Below are 21,066 nucleotides of genomic sequence, written 5' to 3' on the forward strand. Positions count from 1 at the left end.
TTAACTGCACATCATGTGTCTGATTGATGGCTACAGCTCTCAGGCAATCTCTACACCAACAAAACCCCACAGCAGCAAGAGCCTCTACTTGACCCCTCCCCCAGAGCCAGTGGGCCTGCCTGAGCCCATCCTGCCTGTGAGCTGGTTTACCCCTAAGCCCCACGGACAGCAAGGTTATTGAGGTTTTGTGTGAAGGTGCACCACCAGTACAAACAAAAGAATTAAAATAAATATACATTTTAAGCAGCTTAGAAGTAAGAAAGGTGAAAAATACTTAAAAAAGGGATAATTAAATAAGATCAGAGCTTAAAATTTTTATTTACTACAAAATCAAATAAAAAGAAAATTCACACAACACCTGGAGTACATGTATTATCACCCTAACAACTCAAGCTCGTAAACACACCAAAATGGTGCATACGAAAAACAGCCAGACATATAAATCAAAGGCATGGTCATTAAGTGAAAACTTAAAAAGATGCCCCAGAGACCCAATTTAACAATCATCTCCCTTAGCCCACAATCTTCAGATCTCCACTAGATAATAACAGCTAGTGGAAATGGAAAGGTCATCAGATCTAGTTGCCTGCTCTCACAACAGGACCTATCAACATCCCTGACAATATTTGTTTTAATCTAACCTCAAACTCCTGAAAACCCCCCTTAGAGGTTGAACTCACAACAGTGGGTTTACAATACCAATGCTCTAACCACTGAGCTGGTGTTAGCAGCAGCACAAGCATTTTCCATGCTCAGGACATCTGAGAGACTTTTCCCTGCATTGGGTTTCTAATACTTAATGCCCTGGAAACACCAAATGAAGGTACCTCATAGTCAAGCTCTCTCTCCCATATGGATTCTCTCATGCCTAATAAGGTGTGAGCGCCTACTGAAACTTTTCCCACACACCAAGCATTTAAAGGGCTTCTCTTCTGTATGGATTCTCTCATGTTTAATAAGGCTTGAGCGCGCGCTGAAAGTTTTCCTACACTCCAAACATTTAAAGGGCTTCTCTCCTGTATGGACCCTACCATGGTTAATAAGGCATGAGCGTTCACTAAAACTTTTCCCACACTCCAAGCATTTAAAGGGTTTTTCTCCGCTATGGATTTTCCCATGGCTAGTAAGGACTGAACGCTGACTGAAACTTTTCCCACATTCCAAGCATTTAAAGGGTTTCTCTCCCGTATGGATTCTTCCATGACTAATAAAGCCTGAGCGATACCTGAAACTTTTTTCACACTCCAAGCATTTAAAGGGCCGCTCTCCTGTATGGCTTCTCCCATGGCTAACAAAGGCTGAACGGTACCTAAAACTTTTCCCACACACCAAGCATTTAAAGGGCTGCTCTCCGGTATGGATTCTTCCATGGACAATAAGGACTGAGCGGTCCTTGAAACTTTTTCCACACTCCCCGCATTTAAAGGGTTTCTCTCCTGTATGGATTCTACCATGGATAACAAGGTTTGATTTCTCACTGAAGTTTTTCCCACACTCCAAACAGTTAAAAAGTTTCTTTCCTGTATGGATTTCCTCATGCCTAATAAGGTGCGAGCGCCGACTGAAACTTTTCCCACACTCCGAGCATTTAAAGGGTTTCTCTCCTGTGTGGATTTGCCCATGCCTAATAAGATGCGAGCGCCGACTGAAACTTTTCCCACACTCCGAGCATTTAAAGGGTTTATCTCCTGTATGGATTCGCCCATGCGTAATAAGGTTTGAGTGTTGACTGAAACTTTTCCCACACTCCAAGCATTTATAAGCTTTCTTTTCCTTGGGTTTGCTATGCTGGACTGGGGTTTCCTTGACATCCTTGCCTTCTCCTTCACATTTAATGGGTTCATCTGCTTTTTTCCTTGGGGTGTTTCTCAGGTTCCTCTCTGATCTGTACCAATTACTCCAGGGTTTTCTCTGTTCCAAGGACGCAGAAAAATTCCCTTCATCTCTTCTCAAGAAGGGTCCCTGCAGTTCCACTTCCTCAGGAACTTTCCTCTGTGCATTCCCATCTTCATCTTCACTCATCATCTGATCACCTACCTTAGAACACAGGGAATTCAGGCAGGAGGTGTGTGGGCTAGTACCAAGGACTGAATGGAGAACAGAAAAGGGGGAATACAGAGTCAACAAGTGGGAGACTGGGAATTTGGATTCTGCCTCCACATCCCATCCAAACCGTCCCACAGATGTCAAGACAAGGAGAAATCTCTTTCCAGCTGACGGAGTTGGGGGGCAGCTATAAGCAACATCTGCCATGTCACCTGCTGAGTACAGCCTGAGCTATGTGAGTGAGGCAGAACTGAGGGGCTCACACCAGTCTTGGAGGTTTTATCCCTTTATCTCCATTTGTCATATACTTTCTGTGTCATTGTCACTCACTCGTCACCTTTGCCACTGCCTCTTGGGCTCTTCCTTTCTGCAGAGACCCAGAGATCTGGGACCGATGGCTCTTCCCCTGCTTCCAGCCCAGTGATCAGGGCAGGTTTGGGGATGGGGAGTCCTGCTCGGGAGCGAGGTCAGGTGCAAGCAGAGAGCACTGAGGACTGGGGCTCTATGGCTCACAAATGGCACAGCTGGAGTTTAACCTGAGCCCATGGTTTACTGGGGTTATGGGATCTGACAGATATCAACGTGGTCACTGAACCCCTTTGGGAGTGGCTGATGTCGGGGGGGGCGGTTCACACCCCAACGAGGAATATTCAGGATCTGTGGACTCTGGGGAACTTACTGAAGTACACTGAGCTCTTGCATTAAACCCCTGCCTATGTCTGAATCTCCAGTGCCCAAAGCCCTTCTCACACGTAGAGGCAGGAAGGAAGACGCATCCACACCATGTATGTGAGTGAGAATTAACACAGACAGGGTAACACACTGCTCCTGCCCCCATGGCAGCTGGAAGATGAGTGATAAATTAGCATTTCCATTACATTAATTACTCATCTAACCTGTGGGAGGCGGCACAGAGGCAAATGCTCAGCCCCAGTGTGAGAGCCACTATGTGACCTATTCCCATCTAATCTCTGTGACCAGGGAAGACCCTGACCAGATGTGACAATGGCAATCCCCTGGCTTCAATAGCTGAGGAAACAGGAATCTTTACCCTGTAAGGTCAGCATCTCGTAGTTCTCCATGACATCTCTGTAGACGGCTCCCTGAGTGGGGTCCAGCAGAGTCCCCTGCACCTGGGTGACATATAGGGTTTATATATACAACCTCCTCAAAGGTCACCAGCACCTGAAACAAGAGGTCCCTCCCCACTCAGTGCTTGTTGCCCCAGCCACAACCCATTAGTCACAAAGGAGGGGCAGAACAGCAAAATCCCTCCACCCTGCTCAGAGCAGCCAAGAGGTTCCAGGGAACAAGGCAGACCAAGGAGGGCTGCGTCTTCCCATTTATCCTGCACTCATTGGCCACAAGCTGGTATGGGAAGCAGAGTGCCAGTCAGGGAGCAGGGACAGGAGTCCAAGTGTATGTGTCTGCACTATTGGGTTCAGACTTCAGTGCTTTGTCCTGCCCAGGGAGATGATCTTTTTCAGACACAGGAATGTGTTCAACTGCTGCACCCACGAACAGCCTCTTTAAAATCAGGCCCTCAGCTGAGCATGTCCCAGCAGGGTTATCACACCTTGCCCCCTCCTGGCCTCAACCTGTGCATGTCCTGCCCCCCTCCCCTTCCAACCCTCTCCAGCAGCTCCCCCCAATCCCTTACCTGAGCTTGGTCTACCACAGCCATTTCTCTTCTCTGCTCTCTAGGGAGGTGGGATGATCTGGAGGAAAACGGGGTCACTTCTTTGCAGCCTGTCGGGGGAGATGGGCAGTTGGAGAGGTTTCTGAATTAGCCTTAGTCCATTGCAAACCCGATTCCCCCCAGGCTCTTTCCCTGCATACAGACACCCTGGACTCCCCCAGGCTGGGAAAACCCTCAGTGATTGCAACACACACCTGCCCCCACCTTCAGGATCTAACTCATGAGACACTTTTAATCCTCCACCCGACAAAACCTCTGAGCCAAGCATGAGACAAGAGAACCAATAACATGAAGTCCTGTGGCACCTTACAGACTAAGATATTTTGGAGCAACCTGCATCTGACGAAGTGGGTCTTTGCCCAGGAAAGCTCATGCTCCAAAATACGTTAGTCTATAAAGTGTCACAGGACTTTTTGTTGTGTTTGAAGATGCAGTCTAAAACAGCTACCTCCCCGATACCTATCGCCATGCAAGAGAATCAATGGTATTGCTGCTTTGGGGTAAACCCGAGGACAATACATTCCCCCAGCCATGCAGGGAGGCAGAGGCAGGAACTGACTTTTCTTCTCTGTGCTCCTCATCTTGTTCAAGAAAGTCAGTCTGCAACAGCAGGTGGCAGGAAATGGTGCTGAGCAGGGCTGGGAGCTGGGAATCGCCCTTCCTTCTGAGGGCTACTGCTGCCGCTTCTAGTCTCAGCCCTCTCCCTGCAAGAGCTGGTTACTGTCTGGCCCTTCCTGAGGGTGCTTCCCCTTCAGTAACAGGAGTGCAAGCCTGGGGATGCACAGGCACCTGGGAGGAGAGGTGGGCCGCTCCACGGCAGCTTGTGCAGAGTTACTTTCCTGCCTTTTACTTTTGTGCTTCTGAGGCTTGAAATAAAAGTAAATATTCTGAACATCACTGACCCTGAATGAAACCAAACCAATCCCCAGTTGGACTCCATCCCCGCAATTGCTCATAGTGACTCTGCATTGATACAAAAACCAGAGTAGGAGTCTGTCTGGTCCTGTCAGCCCCAAATGTTTAACTTCAGAAGTCACCCCCTCACAAAGGATGAGATTGTCTGAAAGAAATCAGAGCCTGAATTGAGAGCTGGAAGAAGAGGGACATTTGCCTTTTAAATTCTGAGCGCATAGGCCTGGGGTGGGGAACCATTTTTTGCATCAGAGACCACTAACCCACAGAAATGTCAGCCGACGGCCAGACAAGTGAAAAGTAAAAAGCATCCAAACCCCAAAAACTAAGGAACACAAGCCACTCCCATCTTTCCCCTCACACAGTAGGCCCAGGGGGAACAGCAGATTTTGTAGTCCCCCCGCCCCCCAGGCTCGATGGTGGGCCCAAAAATGAGGGGTTCAGTGTGGGAGGACTCTGCCTGGAAGCAGTCGCAGGGTGTGGGGTCTGGACAGAAGAGGGAATGCAGGACTGGGCCAGGAGGCAGTACGGATATGTTGGGGGGGGCAAGAGGCAGGCAGAAATGGGGTGGGGGTGGCAGAAGGCAGGAGCATAGAGATCAGAGACCCTTCTTTTCCCAACCAGGCAGGGCACATGGGCTGGATCCGGCCCTGGCTTGCCTGACTCCAGCCCACAAGGTTCAGAGCTCCACACCCACATCCCACTATGGGCCAGATGTCAGGGAAGGAAGCCCGAGAGGCGAGATCCAGGCAAGCTACCGCCTGTGACCCTAAACCCCCAACCTCCTCTCATCTGCCAATGTCTCCCCATCTTCCCTCCCCCACCAGGCAGTGCTTCCTTCAGCCTCCCCTTTGCTTCTCAGCCTTTCGTGTTTGCTGGAGAGGGGCCAACATGTGACTCTTCCCAGTAAACGTGTTGCTGAGGAGTGTCTGGGACAGCCTGCGTGGAGGGATCTGACATGTCTCGGTTTTACAGCCCTGTCAGAGCAGCCTGACAAAACTGATATTCTTGCCCTGCAGAGACAGGGGTGCTGAGGGCAGTTCACTTTTGTCAGCACCATCGCTGACCCTACTTTGGATGGCCTGTTTGCATCACCTACAGTCCCAGAAAAACCTACCTATCAGGGGGCATGGCCAGGCCACAGAGCAGCTGAGGACAAATATTTCACAATCTGTTCTTCTCTACTAGGGATTAAACCTTCTGAGCTGACGCCACTTGAAGCACCACAAACCATCCCTAAGATCCCCAAGCTCCATTCTTGGGGTTACTGAATGGGCTGGTTGAACATGCAGCCAATGGCAGCATGGCTGGAGTCACCAGCATCATCACTGGAGAGATCTAAAGGAGGATAAAGACTTCCTACACCTGCCTGGGGTTTTGCAGGGCCAACACCAGGAATTCTCAGTCTCTGCTTCGTTGTGAGGATCCCCCCCTTCCACATTTCACCCTGTCCACATTTCACCATTAATGCAGAAAACAGGAGGGGGCCAGAATGCAACCAAATAGCTGCACATCAGAAACCTCCGAGATGGTTGGTTATTGTGCTCCCCTCTGTGGAAGGCGACCGCCAGGCAGTCCTTTTTTACGAGAGAGATTTGTGGTTCATATAGTAAATATGTAAGTTTTAAACTAAGAGTTAAAGAATAAGTGATTCAATAATCCTGTGAGATGTTGAAGCAGCTGTTTGTCTTAAAAGTCCTAAAGCAAACAAATATTTAGCACCATGAATATATTTGATTTTAGTTAATAAAACAGGGTTACATTTACTAGATGGATGCTCCTCTGACTCCTGCTGTTTTGGGAACAGAACTGCAAAAATCAGACACTTAAAATCTTCTTTCACATAGGCTATATCTCCACTAAACCACTACTTTGAAGAAGCAATATCAAAATATGCTACTTTGACATGTAGCGTCTACACACCCGCCAGGGCAGGCACTGTCGACGTACATCGAACTAGCAATATGGCACGTCGAAAGGACGCCAGATGAGAGCATCTACGCACACAAGTAGCCCCTTTTGAAATAAGGGGCCATGGAACACTGTGGATGGGGTCACAGGGTGGAGAAGCGCATCTGGGGCAACAGCAGGCTGCTCCTTTAAAGGGCCCCTCCCAAACTCACTCAGCCTGTACATCACAAGAGCTGCCACAAGCCCCACAAAGTGCCCACAGACATGGACCCAGAGCAGCAGCAGCAGCTCGACGTCCTGCAGGCTGCCACTCGTGGAGCAGGTGCCCTGCTAAGCGCCACATGGGTGGCCACCCAGCAGCTCCTGGCAGGGGACCTCTCCCCAAGGGCAGAAGGGGATGCCCCAGACCATCAGGCCCTCCTCACCCCACCCCCCACAGGGTGCTCTGCCAGCTCCAGAGCTACCCCACCAGCTCCGAGTGGTGGGAGCACCTACTCATGGGGAGTGAGACGATATGCAGCTCTGAAATTGCAGGATGTGCTGTCAGATAGTCCTAGAGATCTGCCAGTGGCTGACCCCAATCCTGAAGCACCAGGACGCCCAGATGCAGCATGCCCTCCCCATGGAGAAGAGGGTCATGACAGCTGGACGAAAGCTCGCTGCTTTGTGGGACACCAACAAGGTGTGGGCAAGGCCACAGTTGGAGCCATCATCATGGAGGTAAATAGGCCCATGCACACACAAACTGGGGTGGTGGAGGGGCTGAGGAGGGAGGCTGGGGCAGGGGCCCAGGATGGCAGGGGGGGGGACAGGCACACCCTGCACACCTTCGCATGTGCCTATGTCCCCTCCCAGTAGATGGTCCACATGCTTAACATCCTGCTGCTCCCGGTCATCCGAGGCAGTGACCTGGACGTGGCCATCATGGGCTTTGCCACAATGGGGTTTCCGAATTATTTCGGGGCCCTCCCTGGGACCCACATCCCTATCCATGCCCCGGAGCACAGTAGTGGACAATCTATAAACAGGAAGGGCTCCCATTTCACATGCTGGAGACCCAGACTCAGTTCCAAGACATCTATGGGGGCTGGCCCATCTGCACCCACAATGCCTGGATATTTCACAGTTCAGGCCCATGCCACGGGCTGGAGACAGGGACCTATATCCACGAGGAAGACCCCCTGGGGGACACCAGCGTGCCCCACTGCCTGATGGCAGATGCAACATACCCACTCCAACCCTGGCTCGTGCACCCCTAAATGGGCCACGTCATTGCCAGCCAGGAATGCTACAACACCCAGCTGGACCATGCCCAGCAGATAGTTGGGCAGACCTTTGAATGCCTCAAAGGCCACTGGTGCTGCCTCCTGGCCCACCTGGATGTTGGCCTTCCCAATGCCCCCCAGATTGTGGGCACCTCCTGCATGCTCCACATTCTTGTGGAGGCCTCATAAAGGGGTGGGCATTTGAGGCAAGCAGGGGCTACCACCGGCCAGCAGGGGCTACCACCAGCCAGCCACCACCCCTCGCCACCAGGCATACCAGGAGGGGGTCCGGGTCCAGGAGGCCCTGCAGTGATATTTTGATGGAAGGCCCCTGTGAGTGCCACTCCAGCCACCCCCGGCAGGCCTCCTGCACACTGCCCCCACCACCTGCACACTGCCTCCCCCGTGAGCACGTTACACAGAGATTTGGGAAAAAATAATTAAATATATGGTAAAACAATTGAATTTTGTTGACAACATATTGTGGAAGAAAATAATGATCAGAACTATTTACATGAGAGGAGGATAACTATATACATGGGGGGTGCTACAGGAGGAGGTCCCTGGCCCATCACTCTAGGGTGGGGGTGAATAGGTGCAACCCCCACTGGGTCGGGGTCACAGCTCCACCCTGGTCCAGGTCCCCAGTGAGGCTGCCTGGGAGCTGGGAGGACCAGCAGGTATGGCTGGGGAGGGTCCTCAGGCCGGTGTTCAGTCCCAGCAGGCTCCTGTCCTGGGGGCCTGGCGGGGGGGGGGGGGCAGTGGGAGGTGGCAGCCAGGCCACTAGCTCCTCATAGGAGGCAGCCATGCTGAAGGTGGCCATAAAGGCCCCCCAGGCCTCCTGGTGCCAGGCAGCCTCCTGCTCCTTAAAATGCAGCTCCTGCCCCACGATGTCTGCCTGGTGCTAGAGGATATCAGCCACCTTGGGGTCCATGCTAGTTTGTCCCGGGCTCCAGCAAAGGCGGGTCCCTCCCAGCCCCGATGGTGTCCCCAGGCAGTTGCTCTCCGTTGACTCGGGGGGTGTGGGCTGTCTGGGATGACCGATGGCACCGCGCTCTCCTCGCCCTCGGATGGGACGGCTGCAGAAACAGGGTGGAACGCAGAGGAAGGCTGTGAGTACTGAGCCCTGCCCCATGGTCCACACCCTCTATGGGCATCGGGTCCCCCTCCCGTCCCCCATCCGTAGGTGCCGTGGCCCGGTGGGTGGCCCCTTTGTGTGGTCTGCCCCCCGCACCCCTCCTCCCAGGGGCTGGGCATGGCGCTGTCTGTGGGAGTGCTGACAGGCACGGGGAGCTATGCTGCTGTGCCAGGGCTGTGGTCTGCCTGGGAGCTGGCAAGCTGGGGCCTGCTAGGGCTGTGGGGGGCCCCAGGTCATGTATGGTGCCCCTGCCCTATGCCCGGGGGGTGTCCCTGTGGGGTATGTACCTGAGGGTCCATCACCGCAGTCGAGAGAAGCCCATTAGGCGGATGTCCAGCACCAGCTCCCCCTCCACACTACTCCACTCTGATGGTGCAGATCTGGCTTCAAATCCTGCTTCTGGCTCCATGTCCTGCTGGAGCTCCTCAGCCATGACCGGTGGGGAGGAGGCGGCGCAGGATGACCCTGAGCTCCTAGTGACAAGGGCAAGCAGCAGGAGTGGCCTCTGACCAGCTGGCCGAGGCCCACACATGGGCGTAACCCTGCTGCAACTCCTTAACCTTACTCCCGACATGGTCTGGAGTGTGGGCACGGTGACCCCAGGCAGTCAGGACCTCAGCCAGCCAGGCGAACACAGCCACATTTCAGCACTTGCTCCCCATTACAAGGAGCACCTCCTCCTTGCCCCAGAGCCCCAGCAGGTTGCTGAACTCAGCCTTGGACCAGGAGGGGCCCCGCTTCCCACCCTCCCTGGCTGGGGCCTTCAGTACCCTCAGGGGGAAACCCCGGGGGTGCTCAGGTGGCTGGCTGGCAGTGTGGGGTGTGCCGGGGCTCCGCATGTCGCTACTGCTGCCTGAACAGTCTCCGCTTCCTGCTATGGGGTTTCCGGATATGAGGAGCCTTAAGAGCTGCTGCACACAGACAACAGAGCCCCACAGGGGCTGGACAACGTCTTTACATTCCAGCTGATTGCCACCATGGTAGACCCCACCCTTTAGAAGTAGTGGGACAGATCATCTACACACATCTACTTCAATGTTAGACATTCAAATAGGACACTATTCCCATCTTCTCATTGGATGGTTTTGCCGTCTCTGCACCTAACGTCAATTTCAACTTTGAAGTAGCGCACAGCATGTGTAGACGCAACACGCACTATATCAAAGTTGTGCCCGATACTTTGTAGTGCTGTAGTGTAAAAACACCTACAATGTGCATCCTTTCTTTAGTTAATAATTATTTGTAGTAGATGCTCTCTTGAGCAAAGATCAAACTCTGAAAAGATGCCATGTTATTTGACAGATACACTAAGAATACTTTTCACTCGCATGTATGTCTGATGCAAAAAAAGTACGTTGAGTCACAAGAGTTTCCACCCTCAGCAAACATAAACATCAAATACGAACAAACAAGATAAATCTGTTCAGTCATATTTCTGACAGTTGGCATTTCAAAATACAATAGGGTTTCTAAAAGATAGGAATCATCTATAATGGCAGCTTTGAGTCATACAAAAAAAACAGCAAAAAAGAAGCTTGAAGGTGAAAACTCAATGTCTGCAAATTCTTTATTCTTTGGTGATAAAGCTGATTAATTTTTCACAACTAGAATACAGTTTTATTTTGATCAGTATAGCACATTTAATGAGCGCACATCTTCTCAGGACAGCATAGCAGAAAGGATGAATATTCCACTGGACCGTACTTTGCAATATTTCTTTGCCCTGATGAGTTTGTTACACATACTTGGCTTTTTAAAAATCTTATTTGTGTAATAGGATCAATCTGAAGTGATGAAAAGTTATGTAGTGCAGTGATTTTCTAAGTGCTTTTACATAATTAAAAATATCTTGAGAAACATGGATCAAAATAGCTTAATAACACGAACATTTTAGGAAACTACTTCAAGAATTAATGAACAGTGCCCAACAGTGAAAAATGAATCCTTAAATTGAGGTGGCTGCTACTTAAATAAAAACTAGCCATCTCAGAAGGCACACCTATCTGTTTGAAACTGACCGTCATCCAGATGATGAGCCACTAACCACCTCCCATTGGGCTCGACCATCAAGCCAGCTTTCTATTCATCTTACAGTCCATGGATCCAATCCGTACTTTCTCAAATTATGGGCAAGGATGTTAGGGGAGACTGTATCAAAAGCTTTGCTGAAGCCAAGGTATATCACCACCATTGACTTCCCCCTGTCCATAGAGCCAGCTACCTTGTCATAGAAGTCAGCCAGATTGGTCAGGCACGACTTGCCCTTGGTGAATCTATGCTGACTACTCTTGATCACTTTCCCCTCTTCCAAGTGCTCCAAAATGGATTCCTTGAGGATCCTCTGCACTATTTTCCCAGGGACTGAGGTAAGGCTGACTGGTCTATAGTTCCCTGGATTGTCCTCCTTTCCTTTTTGAAAGATGGGGACTATGTCTGCCTTTTTCCAGTCATCCAGGATCTCTCATGATCTCCAAGTGTCCTCAAAAATAATGGCCAAACGCTCAGCAATGACATCTGCCAACTCCCTCTGTACCCTTGAGTGCATTAAATCCAGACCCATAGATTTCTGTATATCCAGTTTTTTTAGGTAGCTCTTAACTCACTCCCTCCCCACCGATGGTTGCCTTCACCTTCCTGTACCACATTGTCTAGTGCCATAGCATAGTAGCTGTCCTTCTCTGTGAAGACAGAGTCAAAAAAAGCATTGAGTACTTCAGGTTTTCTTAGATCATCTGTCGCTAGGTTACCTCTGTCATCCAGTAATGCCCCCACACCTTCCCTGATAACCCTTCTTGTTACCTTTCACATCCCTTGCCAGCTGCAGTTCCAATTGTGCTTTCGCTTGCCTGATTACTGCCCGGCATTCTCCAGCCGTATGTTTACACTCCTGAGTCAACTGTCCACTTTTCCATTTCTTATATGCACCCTTTTTAGCTTAAGCTGACTAAGGATTTCCCTGTTAAGCCAAGCCTGTTGCCTACCATGTTTGAATTTCTCACTATGCAGCGGAATGGATTGTTACTGTGTTTTCAGTATGACGTCTTTAAAATACTGCCAGCTCTCGAACTCTTTTGCCCCTTCATCTTTGTGTCCAAGGTATCTTGCCCATCAGTTCTCTCAGTGAGTTGAGGGCTGCTCTTTTGAAATCAAGGGTCAGTATTTTACTGCTCACCTTTCTTCCTTTTGTCAGGATCCTGACATCTACCATCTCATGGTCGCTGCAGCCCAGGCTGCCACCCACTTCTATCTCTCCTACTAGTTATTCCCTTTGCAAGCAGATCAAGTTGTGCATGGCCTCTGGTCAGCTCCTTCAGCCCTTGTACCAAGTTCTCTCCAACATTCTCCAAAAACCTCCTGGATTGTCTGTGTGCTGCTGTATTGGTCTCCCAACAAATGTCCGGATGATTAAAGTCTCCCATGAGAACTAGGGCCCGTGATTTGGAAGCTTCTTTCAGTTGTCTGAAGAAGTCTCATGTACCTCCCCTCCCTGATCCGGTGGTCTATAACACACACCAACTACAACATCACTTCTGTTATTTCCACCTCTAAGCTGAACCCAAAGACACTCAACTGGATTTTCTCCCTCCTTATACTGGAGCTCTGAGCAATCATGCTGCTCCCTCACATAGAGCGCAACTCCTCCTCCTTTTCTCCCGTCTGTCCTTCCTAAACAGTTTATACCCTTCCATGAGTGTGGTCCAGTTATGTGAACCATCCCACCAAGTCTCTGTTATTCCAACCACCTCATACTACTTTGTGCCAGGGCCTCTAATTCTTCCTGTTTGTTCTCCAGGCTTCTTGCATTTGTGTACAAGCACATTAGAGAAGTGACTGATTTGTCCCGTTTCTCCTCTTCGCCCAGGAAACCTACTTCATTGTTCTCTCCTCCTCCCTTGCTTACCTCAGGGCTTGTGTCACCATCCCCGATGAACCTGGTTTAAAGTGCAGCAGCCTCAGTAGCTGGTACTGAACATCCTCCGCTGGGGAGGGGAGGGGAGAGCCCAGGGCAGTGCCTGAACAGCTCCCATCCCACGCGCTGCTGCTCCCCTACCCTCTCCGGTCTGACACCCCTGCTCCCAGCTGCCACGGGACACTTCTCACTAGGGCCAACCAGCAGCTAACTCTGGGAGGGTAACGGTGGCTCCGCCTGCTCCCAAGGCGAATGAAGCCCCTGGCCAAGGGGAAGGCTGCTGGGTGTATTCTCCTCTCCTTCCCCAAGCCCTCTGGCCAGCAGCAGGGCCCAATCCCAGAGCTCGCGGCATACACTAGAAGGCTGCAGTTAGTTCAACACCTACATCATCAGCCAAGCCAACCGCCCTCCCCTGCCTCCAGGTAGCCTGTGACCCTGCGATTCGTCCTGCAGGATACACACGGGGGCAGCAGCTGAAGGCAGCTGTGAGCTGAACAGGGTGTATTTTAGCTCCTGCGCAGTGATGGCCCTCTTCTCCCTGTCCTGCAGAAAGCCCTGGTGACGGTTGCCAAGGAGGGGAAGGTGTGTGTCCCTCTGCTTCAAGGGACCAGTGTCAGGAACACAGCCCTGCACTCGCACCTGCCCAGCACTCCCACCATATAAACAGTAGGCCAGGCTGCGTGACGATACGCCCAGTGTGACTGAGGCACAGACAGTCTAACCCTGGGATAAAGAAGCCCTAGGTCACAGCCGAAGGCTGGGGGCTCCCCGCCCCAGCACACGGCCCACAGCGGATGTGAAGTGGGAAGCCCTGAGCCTCGTGGGCGCCATCTGGAAAGCGACGGTCTCCATTCTGGCCACAGGCTCTGCTGGGGAGAAGGAGGAGTGGTGCCACTTCCTGCCTCATCTCCCGATGGGAACATGGCAGAGTAGCACTATCTACAGGGAAGTGTCAGATGCAATTCTGGCCAGTCAGAGCAGTGGAGGGAAACAGTGCTGGGGTGAGGGGGGAAGCTCCCTGGAGAAGTTATTCTCCATCATTGCCACTTCCCAATACAGGAGAGGAGAGAAGAGCGGCCATGGCAGTGCATGAACATGTCTCCTCCCCCAGCACACTCCTGTCCCCTCCTCCTGCCCAGACCCCACCCAACTGCCACCCCCTCCTGCCACACAGACCCTCCCACCCCCACCCCCACCCTGCTCCTGTGCCCCTCCTGCCACACAGTTCCCTTCTCCACTCTGCAGCCCGGGGTGCTGGAGCACGAGGGGAGTGAGGAGTCTCTGCCGGGGCCATGTCAGTGAGGGTTTTCTGGGGTCTTTTTTCACTTCTCACTTTTATCTGGTTCCCGATGGATTGTTCTACGGGTCAGTGGTCCCCGACCCAAAGGAGGTTCCCCACCCAGGTCGAAGTGACTTGCCCAAGGGCACACAGGACGCCTCTGTCAGGACAGGGAATTGAAGACAAACATCCCGAGTGCTAGTGTGGTGCCTGAAGCGTAAGAAGAGCTCTGCTCACATTTACCTACCACAGACCTACCACCCACAAGACTAGCACAGCTCCCTCTGTTACCACCCACAAGAGTGCGAACCGCCTCACCAACGCTCCCTCAGCCCACAGCCCACCCCTCTCACTGGCAGGAACCAGCAGTTCAGAGATCAGCCGCTCCCAGGAAAGGGCTCTGGGAACCGCTCCCTGCACCCACAGGGATCAGCACGCTGGCCCCAGGGGTACCCTGCAGGTGCTAACAGCAGCTAGAGCCAGCTCCAGAGCTCTGGTACTTGCTGTGCTGCCTGCGCCCTTCCACTCGCACCTACGGGCAAGATGGTGGGGAAGCACATGGAGACCTGGCTTGTTGGAAGAGCAGCGCCACTGTCATGTCCCTAACCTGCTTCCCCTGGGAGGGGCTGTGGAGGCAACAGTCTCACACAGGAGCCAATGATTATTGGGGTGACACTCCTGGTATTGGAGGACAGCAACCATGAGGGACCCTGAACCAAAGCCAACCCAGGTGCTACAGAGCCCACACAACCTCTGCCGTGACAGGGGACAGGAATCCTCACCCAGCCAGCACACGGTCTCGAAATTCTCCTGCATCACCTCCCTGTAGAGGGCTCTCTGCCCCGGGTCCAGCAGAGCCCATTCCTCCTCAGAGAAACACACAGCCACCTCCTCAAAGGTCACTGGCTCCGCCGCTGCCATTTCCTCTCTCTGTCTCTGCAGGGCAGGGGCTGAGCTGCAATAAGACCGGGGAGTTCTGCACCTGTCAGGGGAGAAGGGCAGTTGGAGACATTTCCGAAGGACCATTAACCCTTCCCACACCCCCACAAGTGTGGGGACTCTGTGTGTTTACAGAAACCCCACACACAAGGTAGATAACAAACCCAGAGTTACTTCTCTCTACACACGGCTTGAGTCTCAACATTACTGCGCCTGCAGCAACAGGCTTCGGTTCTCAGCACCCCGTGTGTTGAGAAACAAACCACACGTTCAGCTGTCCGAGCGTGGAAGCAGGTGACCAAACGCAGCTCCTGTAGCTACAGCCCCCAGTCCTCCACCACTGACGTGCAACACAGGGGGCAGGGCTGTAGCAGTTTGCAGGGAGCTGCTCAGGCCACCCCCTGGCTCTGTCCTCTCTTCACCAGCAGCCCCGGCTCCGCAGCTGCTCTCAGGGTGCACTGAGCATGCGCATGACATGAAGCCCCCTCAGTACCTATTGCCTCAGGAGGTACCAGACAGGCAGTAAAAGGGGCCAATTGTAGCATGGGGTGGGTGGGGTCTCAGCAGGAAAATGAACACCGATTGGGCAGAGGGGTCCAGCTCCTGTCTGTCCTCTGCCCCAGGCTGGGGCTTGCTGCTAGGGTTGCCAGACATCTTGCAATCTGAGGGACGGTGCTGCTTTTGAATTTGAAGTCCCACATCCCACTTTTACCCATGGGGCTGCCAGAGTCCCGCCCGCCAGCCCCAACCCAGGTTCCCACACCTGGCGGGGGGGCAATGGGGCTCCACATGCCCTGCATTAGCTGCATGAAATCTGGCAAAACTACTTGCTGACAGCCCCACACAGCGCAGTCTGGGCAGTCCCACTCCACACACACTGCACTGGGAGCAGGGTCGGGGGGACGTCTCCCCTTCTCCTCAGGTGGGCGCTGCCAGGAGCAGGGTGCTGAGGTCTCTGCACTCGGACAGCAGGAAATTCCCTCCCTTGCTGGACACCTCCTCACCCACAGCCAGGGGTCCCAGCAGCAGCTGAGGCCCGAGGAGCTGGGAAGGAGCGTGGGACGCCCAGCCTGGGGTCCCTGCGGAGTCTGCAAACCCTCCTATGGCCACTTGGAGCTAGTGGCTGGCTCTGCCCTGCACTTCTGGGTCCCAGCTCCCTGGGGCAGGACGGGGCACACTGGGACGTGACTGTTACGTGCTGTGTGGTCAGCAACACCAGGCAGCCCTGAGTGCTGGGGGCAGAGGGGCGATTACCAGGGACCGGGGGATTGAAAATGTCCTGGATGGACAGGATACAGACACAGCCTCCCCATACACCACCTCCAGAGATGTCTCAAGCTGACCAACAACCAGGCATGGGACCACCCCATTCCCCCCGCCAGGCCCCCAGAGATGTCCCCCAATACAAGGCACTAGCCTGGCCAAGCTGAGCCACTCCACAATGCCCAACTGCGCTTCCTGACCCCAGGCATGCTGCACCTGCACCCCCTCCCGCCCCCCCAAAGATACCTCCGTGCTCCCCCCACCCCCCGTGGCTCTGAGCAGCCTTTGGTGTCCCGATGTGCAGCCGGCTGCAGCCCCAGAACCAACCCAGAGTGAGTGGGGGTGACACGGGGAGCAGCTTGGCCATGCAAAGGGGCTGCCAGGGGCAGTGACATTACAAGGGCCTATTGCAGCACCTCAGCTGATTGGTTACAGAGGTGGGGAGGCGGTGACCTCACAGAGGCGACCGGCAGCTGGGACAGGCTGCAGGGCAGGGGCCTCCTCAGAGACCCCCAGGGCTTTGCCACAGGGCGGCTCCTCCCTCAGCTCTGCCCTGGCGGCTGGAACGAGAGCTCCGGGTGAGGCACCTGAGTGTGAGGAGCAGCAGCTGTGCAGTTTCCCGCCCCTCAGAGGTTCAGCACCCACTGGCTGAGTGGAGCCTTAGGGTCCCCCCTCTCCATCCCCTCACGTCACCTGCCAGCCACAGGAGTGTCCCAGACTCAGGCTGTCCTCCTGCAGCCACAGAGCTCCTGTCCCCAAGGGCCCCTGTGTCTCTGAGCAGGGCCAAGGGCTTGGCAGTCACCAACAGCCTCTCATGGGCTCTCGGCTGGTCCAGAAGATCCCACAAGCTGCCTGGGCCCAGACACCCCTTCAGGGACCGGCCACCCTGTGGCCCCTCTGCACTGACAGTCACTCACCCGCATGCAGCACGGAGCTGGGTAACTGGGACTGGCAATGGGGGCCCAGCTCAGTGGTGCCCTCGGGCCAAGGATCTGAGTGTCCTTTGCCCTGAGGGGAGGCAAAATCTCTGCCCCTTCCTCACCAGCCCGGCACTTTGGTGTCACTTTAGTCTAACGGTGCAGGAGTGGGGGTGCACAGGGATTGTGCGCAGGAGACAGTTGTGCGGCTTCGGCTCCACTGGTGCAGCTGGAGAGACACAGTCTGTCTCCTACGGGCACTACAGGGGCACCACAGCCGTAGGGCTGCCGGTAAAAATGAAGGAGGGGCAGGGTCCTATGAAGCACTGGGCCCAGGCTGGTTCCCAACTCTGTCCTAAGTCCCAGGGCCAAAGCTGCACACACCCCACCTAGGGCTAAAACACAGAAAGCCCCCCTGGAGCCAAAGCCCAAAGCTGTGCACTGGGACCAAAGCCAGAGCCACCACCCTGGAGTCCACAGCCAGATCTGCCCTGGCCAGAATCAGAGCTGCCACACCCAGGGCCACATCCAGAGCACCCCACATGGGGCTACAGCGAGAACTTCCCCACCTATGCCCACAGGCGGAGCCACCCAACCCACAGCAAAACCAGATGTGCCCTGTCCATGGTCCAATCCAGAACCACCACACTGGGGCCAAAGCCGGGGCCTCCACAACTAGGACCAGAGCTGGAGTTGCTGCACCCATGGCCAAAGCATGAGACACCCAACCCAGTGTCAAACCCACAGCTGCCAAAAGCCAGAAACAGCCTGCAGGGGGCCAATGCTGAAGCCTCTGTCCCCAGGGCCAAAGCCAGAGCTGCCACACCCAGGGCCACAGCAGGTACCTCCTGCTCCCAGGCCCAGAGCCAGAATCTCTCCTGCCTGGGTCCAGAGCTGGAGATGTCCCACTGGGGCAAAGCCAGAGACACCACAGCCAGGGCCAAAGCAGGAACTACCCCATCTGGGCCCAAAGTGAGAGCCACACACCTGGTTATAAAGCCAGAGCTGCCTCACCCACAGCAAAAGCTGAAGCTCCCCCCACCGTGATCAAAGTTGGAGCCATCCTGCCCCGGGCCAAAACTAAAACAACTCCAACCAGGCCAAAGCCAGAGCTGCCATGCCCGGGGCCAGAGCCAGATATACTCCACGCAGGGCCAAAGGCAGAGCCTTCACTCCTGGAGCTGACAGCATAACCACCCTGCCCAGGGCCAAAGCCAGAGCTGCTGCACCCACAACTAGAGCCACCTGCACTGGACCAGAGATAGAGCCACCTCGTTCAAGGCCAAAGACAGAGATGCCCCACCTTGGGCCAAAGACACAGCTAGCTCACCCGGGACCACATAGAGAGCCATCAGCCTGGGAGCAAAGAGGAGCCACAATGCCCAGAGCCAAAGTCAGAGACTCTGTGCCCAGGGCTCCAGGCAAAACATCTCTGCACAGGGCCAAACCTGGAGCTAAAGCCTGAAACCAGAACTCTGGGACCAAATTTGGAGCCTCCTCACATGGGGCCAAAGCCAGAGCTGCTGCACCCAGAGCCCAAGTCAGAAACTCTCCACCTGGAGCCAAAGCCAGAGAGGCCACTGCACCAGGGGCCAAACACAGAGTTGCTCAGCTGGGGCCAAACCTGGAGCCTCCCAGTTACAAAGATAGAGCTGAGGCACCCAGGGGACAAAGTCAAGCGCAGTCACCTAGGGCCAAGGCTGGAGCCCCTGAATGGGACCACCTGGGGCCAAGGCTGGAGCTGCACCTACCAAGGCCAAAGAGAGACAGATGCCCTTCTTGAGGGTGTAACCGGAGAAAAGGGAGATAAGTGAGTAGAACAAGAATGCAGAACGTACAGCCCATATCCGGCTTCGCTTCAGTGCTATGAAACAAACAAGATGTAACTGAGGGCAACCTCTGAATTTCGCGGTCTGGGTCTCCCGTCTAAAATGACCACCAGAGGACCCCCAGAGACCCCCACGCCTGCGTAGTACGAGGAGGTTGTGTAATGGGAAGGCGAGTGTATTACCTGTGTGGGGAGTGACTTTCACTGAACAGCTGTACATATGCGCTATCACCCAGACGCTGGGTGCGCAGGCTTTGAGGAGAGATCCCCCGCGCCTTACTTGGAATGCCAAATAAAGATTCTTCTTCTGCTCTCGGTGTGATGAATTAGCTTTGCGCACCGGGCACGAACTACCCCACTGCCATCTCTGGTGGCAACAAGGGTAAAGCCACAGCCACCTCCCTGGGGGCAAAGTGGAAGGCTCCACGCACAAAGCCAAAGCTATTGCCACCTCACCCAAGTCCCCAGCCAGAGCCACCTGTGCTCCAGGGTCAAACACAAAAGCACTTCCCCAGGGCTGGAGATGGAGCCCCCCCAGCGGGAAGCACAGTGAGGTGTCCCCTCCTCAGGGCTAACCTGGAGCTCCGCATCCAGGCCCAAAGCCACAGGTGGCTCTCCTGGGGCCAAGGGCAGAGCCACCCCACCCTGGGTAAAGGCAGGAGCACAGGGGCCTGGCAGCGAAGATGGAAGAGCAACACCTGGGGCGAAAACCGGAGCCTCTGCAAACGGAGCCGGAGCCCGGAGCCGGAGCCGGAGCTGCCGCGTCTAACGCTGGAGCTGTTCCGCCCCGGGGTACGAGAGAGACCCGCAACTCACCTTCAAAGCGGGAGCCTCCCCAGCCAAAGCCGCCCTGCGCAGGGCAAAAGCTGCAGCCCCGGTGCCCCGGGCCACCGCCCCCGCCGCAGCCAGCGCCGGACCCGCTCCGCCGGGCGCAGCGCCACCGCCCAGAGCCACCCGTGCGCAGCCCCAGCGCGAAGAGCGGCTGGTCCCGGGCCGAACGGGGACAAGGGCCAGACCCGGAGCCGGCGCGGGGGGCAGAGCGGGGCGCAGCTGAAACTCCCGCCCGGGGCCGGGAACGGGGCCAGCGCCGCCTCCGGGGGGGACCGGGACCGGGACCGGGACCGGCCCGAAGCCACAACCGCCCCCGCGCGCTCAGCTCGGCCCAGCACAACCCCCGCGGGGGGCGGGGCCCAGCGCTCCCCAATCCCCGCCCCCGCCCCTCACCAGCAGCTCCCGCGGGTCGCGAGGGCCGCAGAGCCAACTGAGCATGCGCACAACACGGTGGGGCCAGACCCGGCGATGGCCTCTGACAGGCAGTTAAGAAAGCCAATGGCAAGAAGGGGTGGGCGGGGATTGGCGCGGAGCAGGACAGTGATTAGACGAGACACAGGGCACCTGCAGGGGAGGCGAAGGGGCTGGACCAATCCGGGAGGGTTTCTGCTCCCCTGAGGGGAGGCCCGGGGGGGGACTCCTGGGCGCAGCGGCCCGGGCCCTGCTGGGGTTCCCCCCACGGCTGCAACCCCGACTGTGGGGTCCAGCCCCCCTGCCGGGCGAGGGGCTGTGGGCGGGGCCGGGAGCAGAGCCCTGCGGAGCTGTGCCGAGCGCAGCGCGTCCCGCCCCCCCCCCGCCTGTGCCCCCCACCCCCCCGAGCGCGTCCCCCCCCGCCTGTGCCCCCCGAGCGCGTCCCCCCCGAGCGTGTCCCCCACCCCCCCCGAGCGCGTCCCCCCCGCCTGTGCCCCCCACACCCCCGAGCGCGTCCCCCCCCGCCTGTGGCCCCCCCAACCCCCCGAGCGCCATTAACACCATTGTTCCGTGTTTTGCCATCCGTGACCACTGTGAACAGCCTCTTTGCAGCCTCCCTTCAGTAAGTTGAAGGCTGTTATCAAGTCCCCCCTCAGTCTTCTCTTCTGCAGACTAAACAGTCCCAATTCCCTCAACCTTTCTTCATAAGTCATGTGC

The 21,066-nt window shown here is 55.2% G+C and overlaps 1 protein-coding gene across 3 annotated transcripts; it reads right to left on the reverse strand.

The window, feature by feature from the left end:
* Positions 1-299: 299 nt before the first annotated feature.
* Positions 300-20,297, reverse strand: LOC142001598 (uncharacterized). Of its 3 annotated transcripts, XM_074977006.1 has the most exons (6): positions 14,943-15,022; positions 9,259-9,444; positions 8,756-8,912; positions 3,707-3,795; positions 3,098-3,179; positions 300-2,087 (listed from the first exon to the last, which is right to left on the reverse strand). In XM_074977006.1, exons 4-6 carry the CDS (start codon positions 3,728-3,730, stop codon positions 835-837), a joined length of 1,359 nt encoding a protein of 452 aa, XP_074833107.1. In that variant the 5' UTR covers positions 3,731-3,795; positions 8,756-8,912; positions 9,259-9,444; positions 14,943-15,022; the 3' UTR covers positions 300-834. The 3 variants fall into 3 exon arrangements, with proteins under 3 accessions (XP_074833107.1, XP_074833105.1, XP_074833106.1); XM_074977004.1 differs by lacking the exons at positions 8,756-8,912; positions 9,259-9,444 and adding an exon at positions 19,924-20,297 and having other exon boundaries at positions 14,943-15,142; XM_074977005.1 differs by lacking the exons at positions 8,756-8,912; positions 9,259-9,444 and adding an exon at positions 19,291-19,420 and having other exon boundaries at positions 14,943-15,142.
* Between the last annotated feature and the right edge of the window lie 769 nt (positions 20,298-21,066).

Source organism: Carettochelys insculpta, chromosome 25 (genome assembly GCF_033958435.1).
Source record: "Carettochelys insculpta isolate YL-2023 chromosome 25, ASM3395843v1, whole genome shotgun sequence".
Classification (NCBI taxonomy): Eukaryota; Metazoa; Chordata; order Testudines; family Carettochelyidae; genus Carettochelys; species Carettochelys insculpta.

Bases quoted from the DNA above. Each gene is read 5' to 3' on its own strand.
- LOC142001598 (XM_074977004.1), bottom strand. From the start codon at position 15,081: ATGGCAGCGGCGGAGCCAGTGACCTTTGAGGAGGTGGCTGTGTGTTTC. The intron at 3,796-14,942 runs GTGAGGATTCCT...CTCCCCCGACAG, and splicing joins CGAGACCGTGTGCTGGCTGG to GCTGCAAAGAAGTGACCCCG. The intron at 3,180-3,706 runs GTAAGGGATTGG...TATGTCACCCAG, and splicing joins CTGTGGTAGACCAAGCTCAG to GTGCAGGGGACTCTGCTGGA.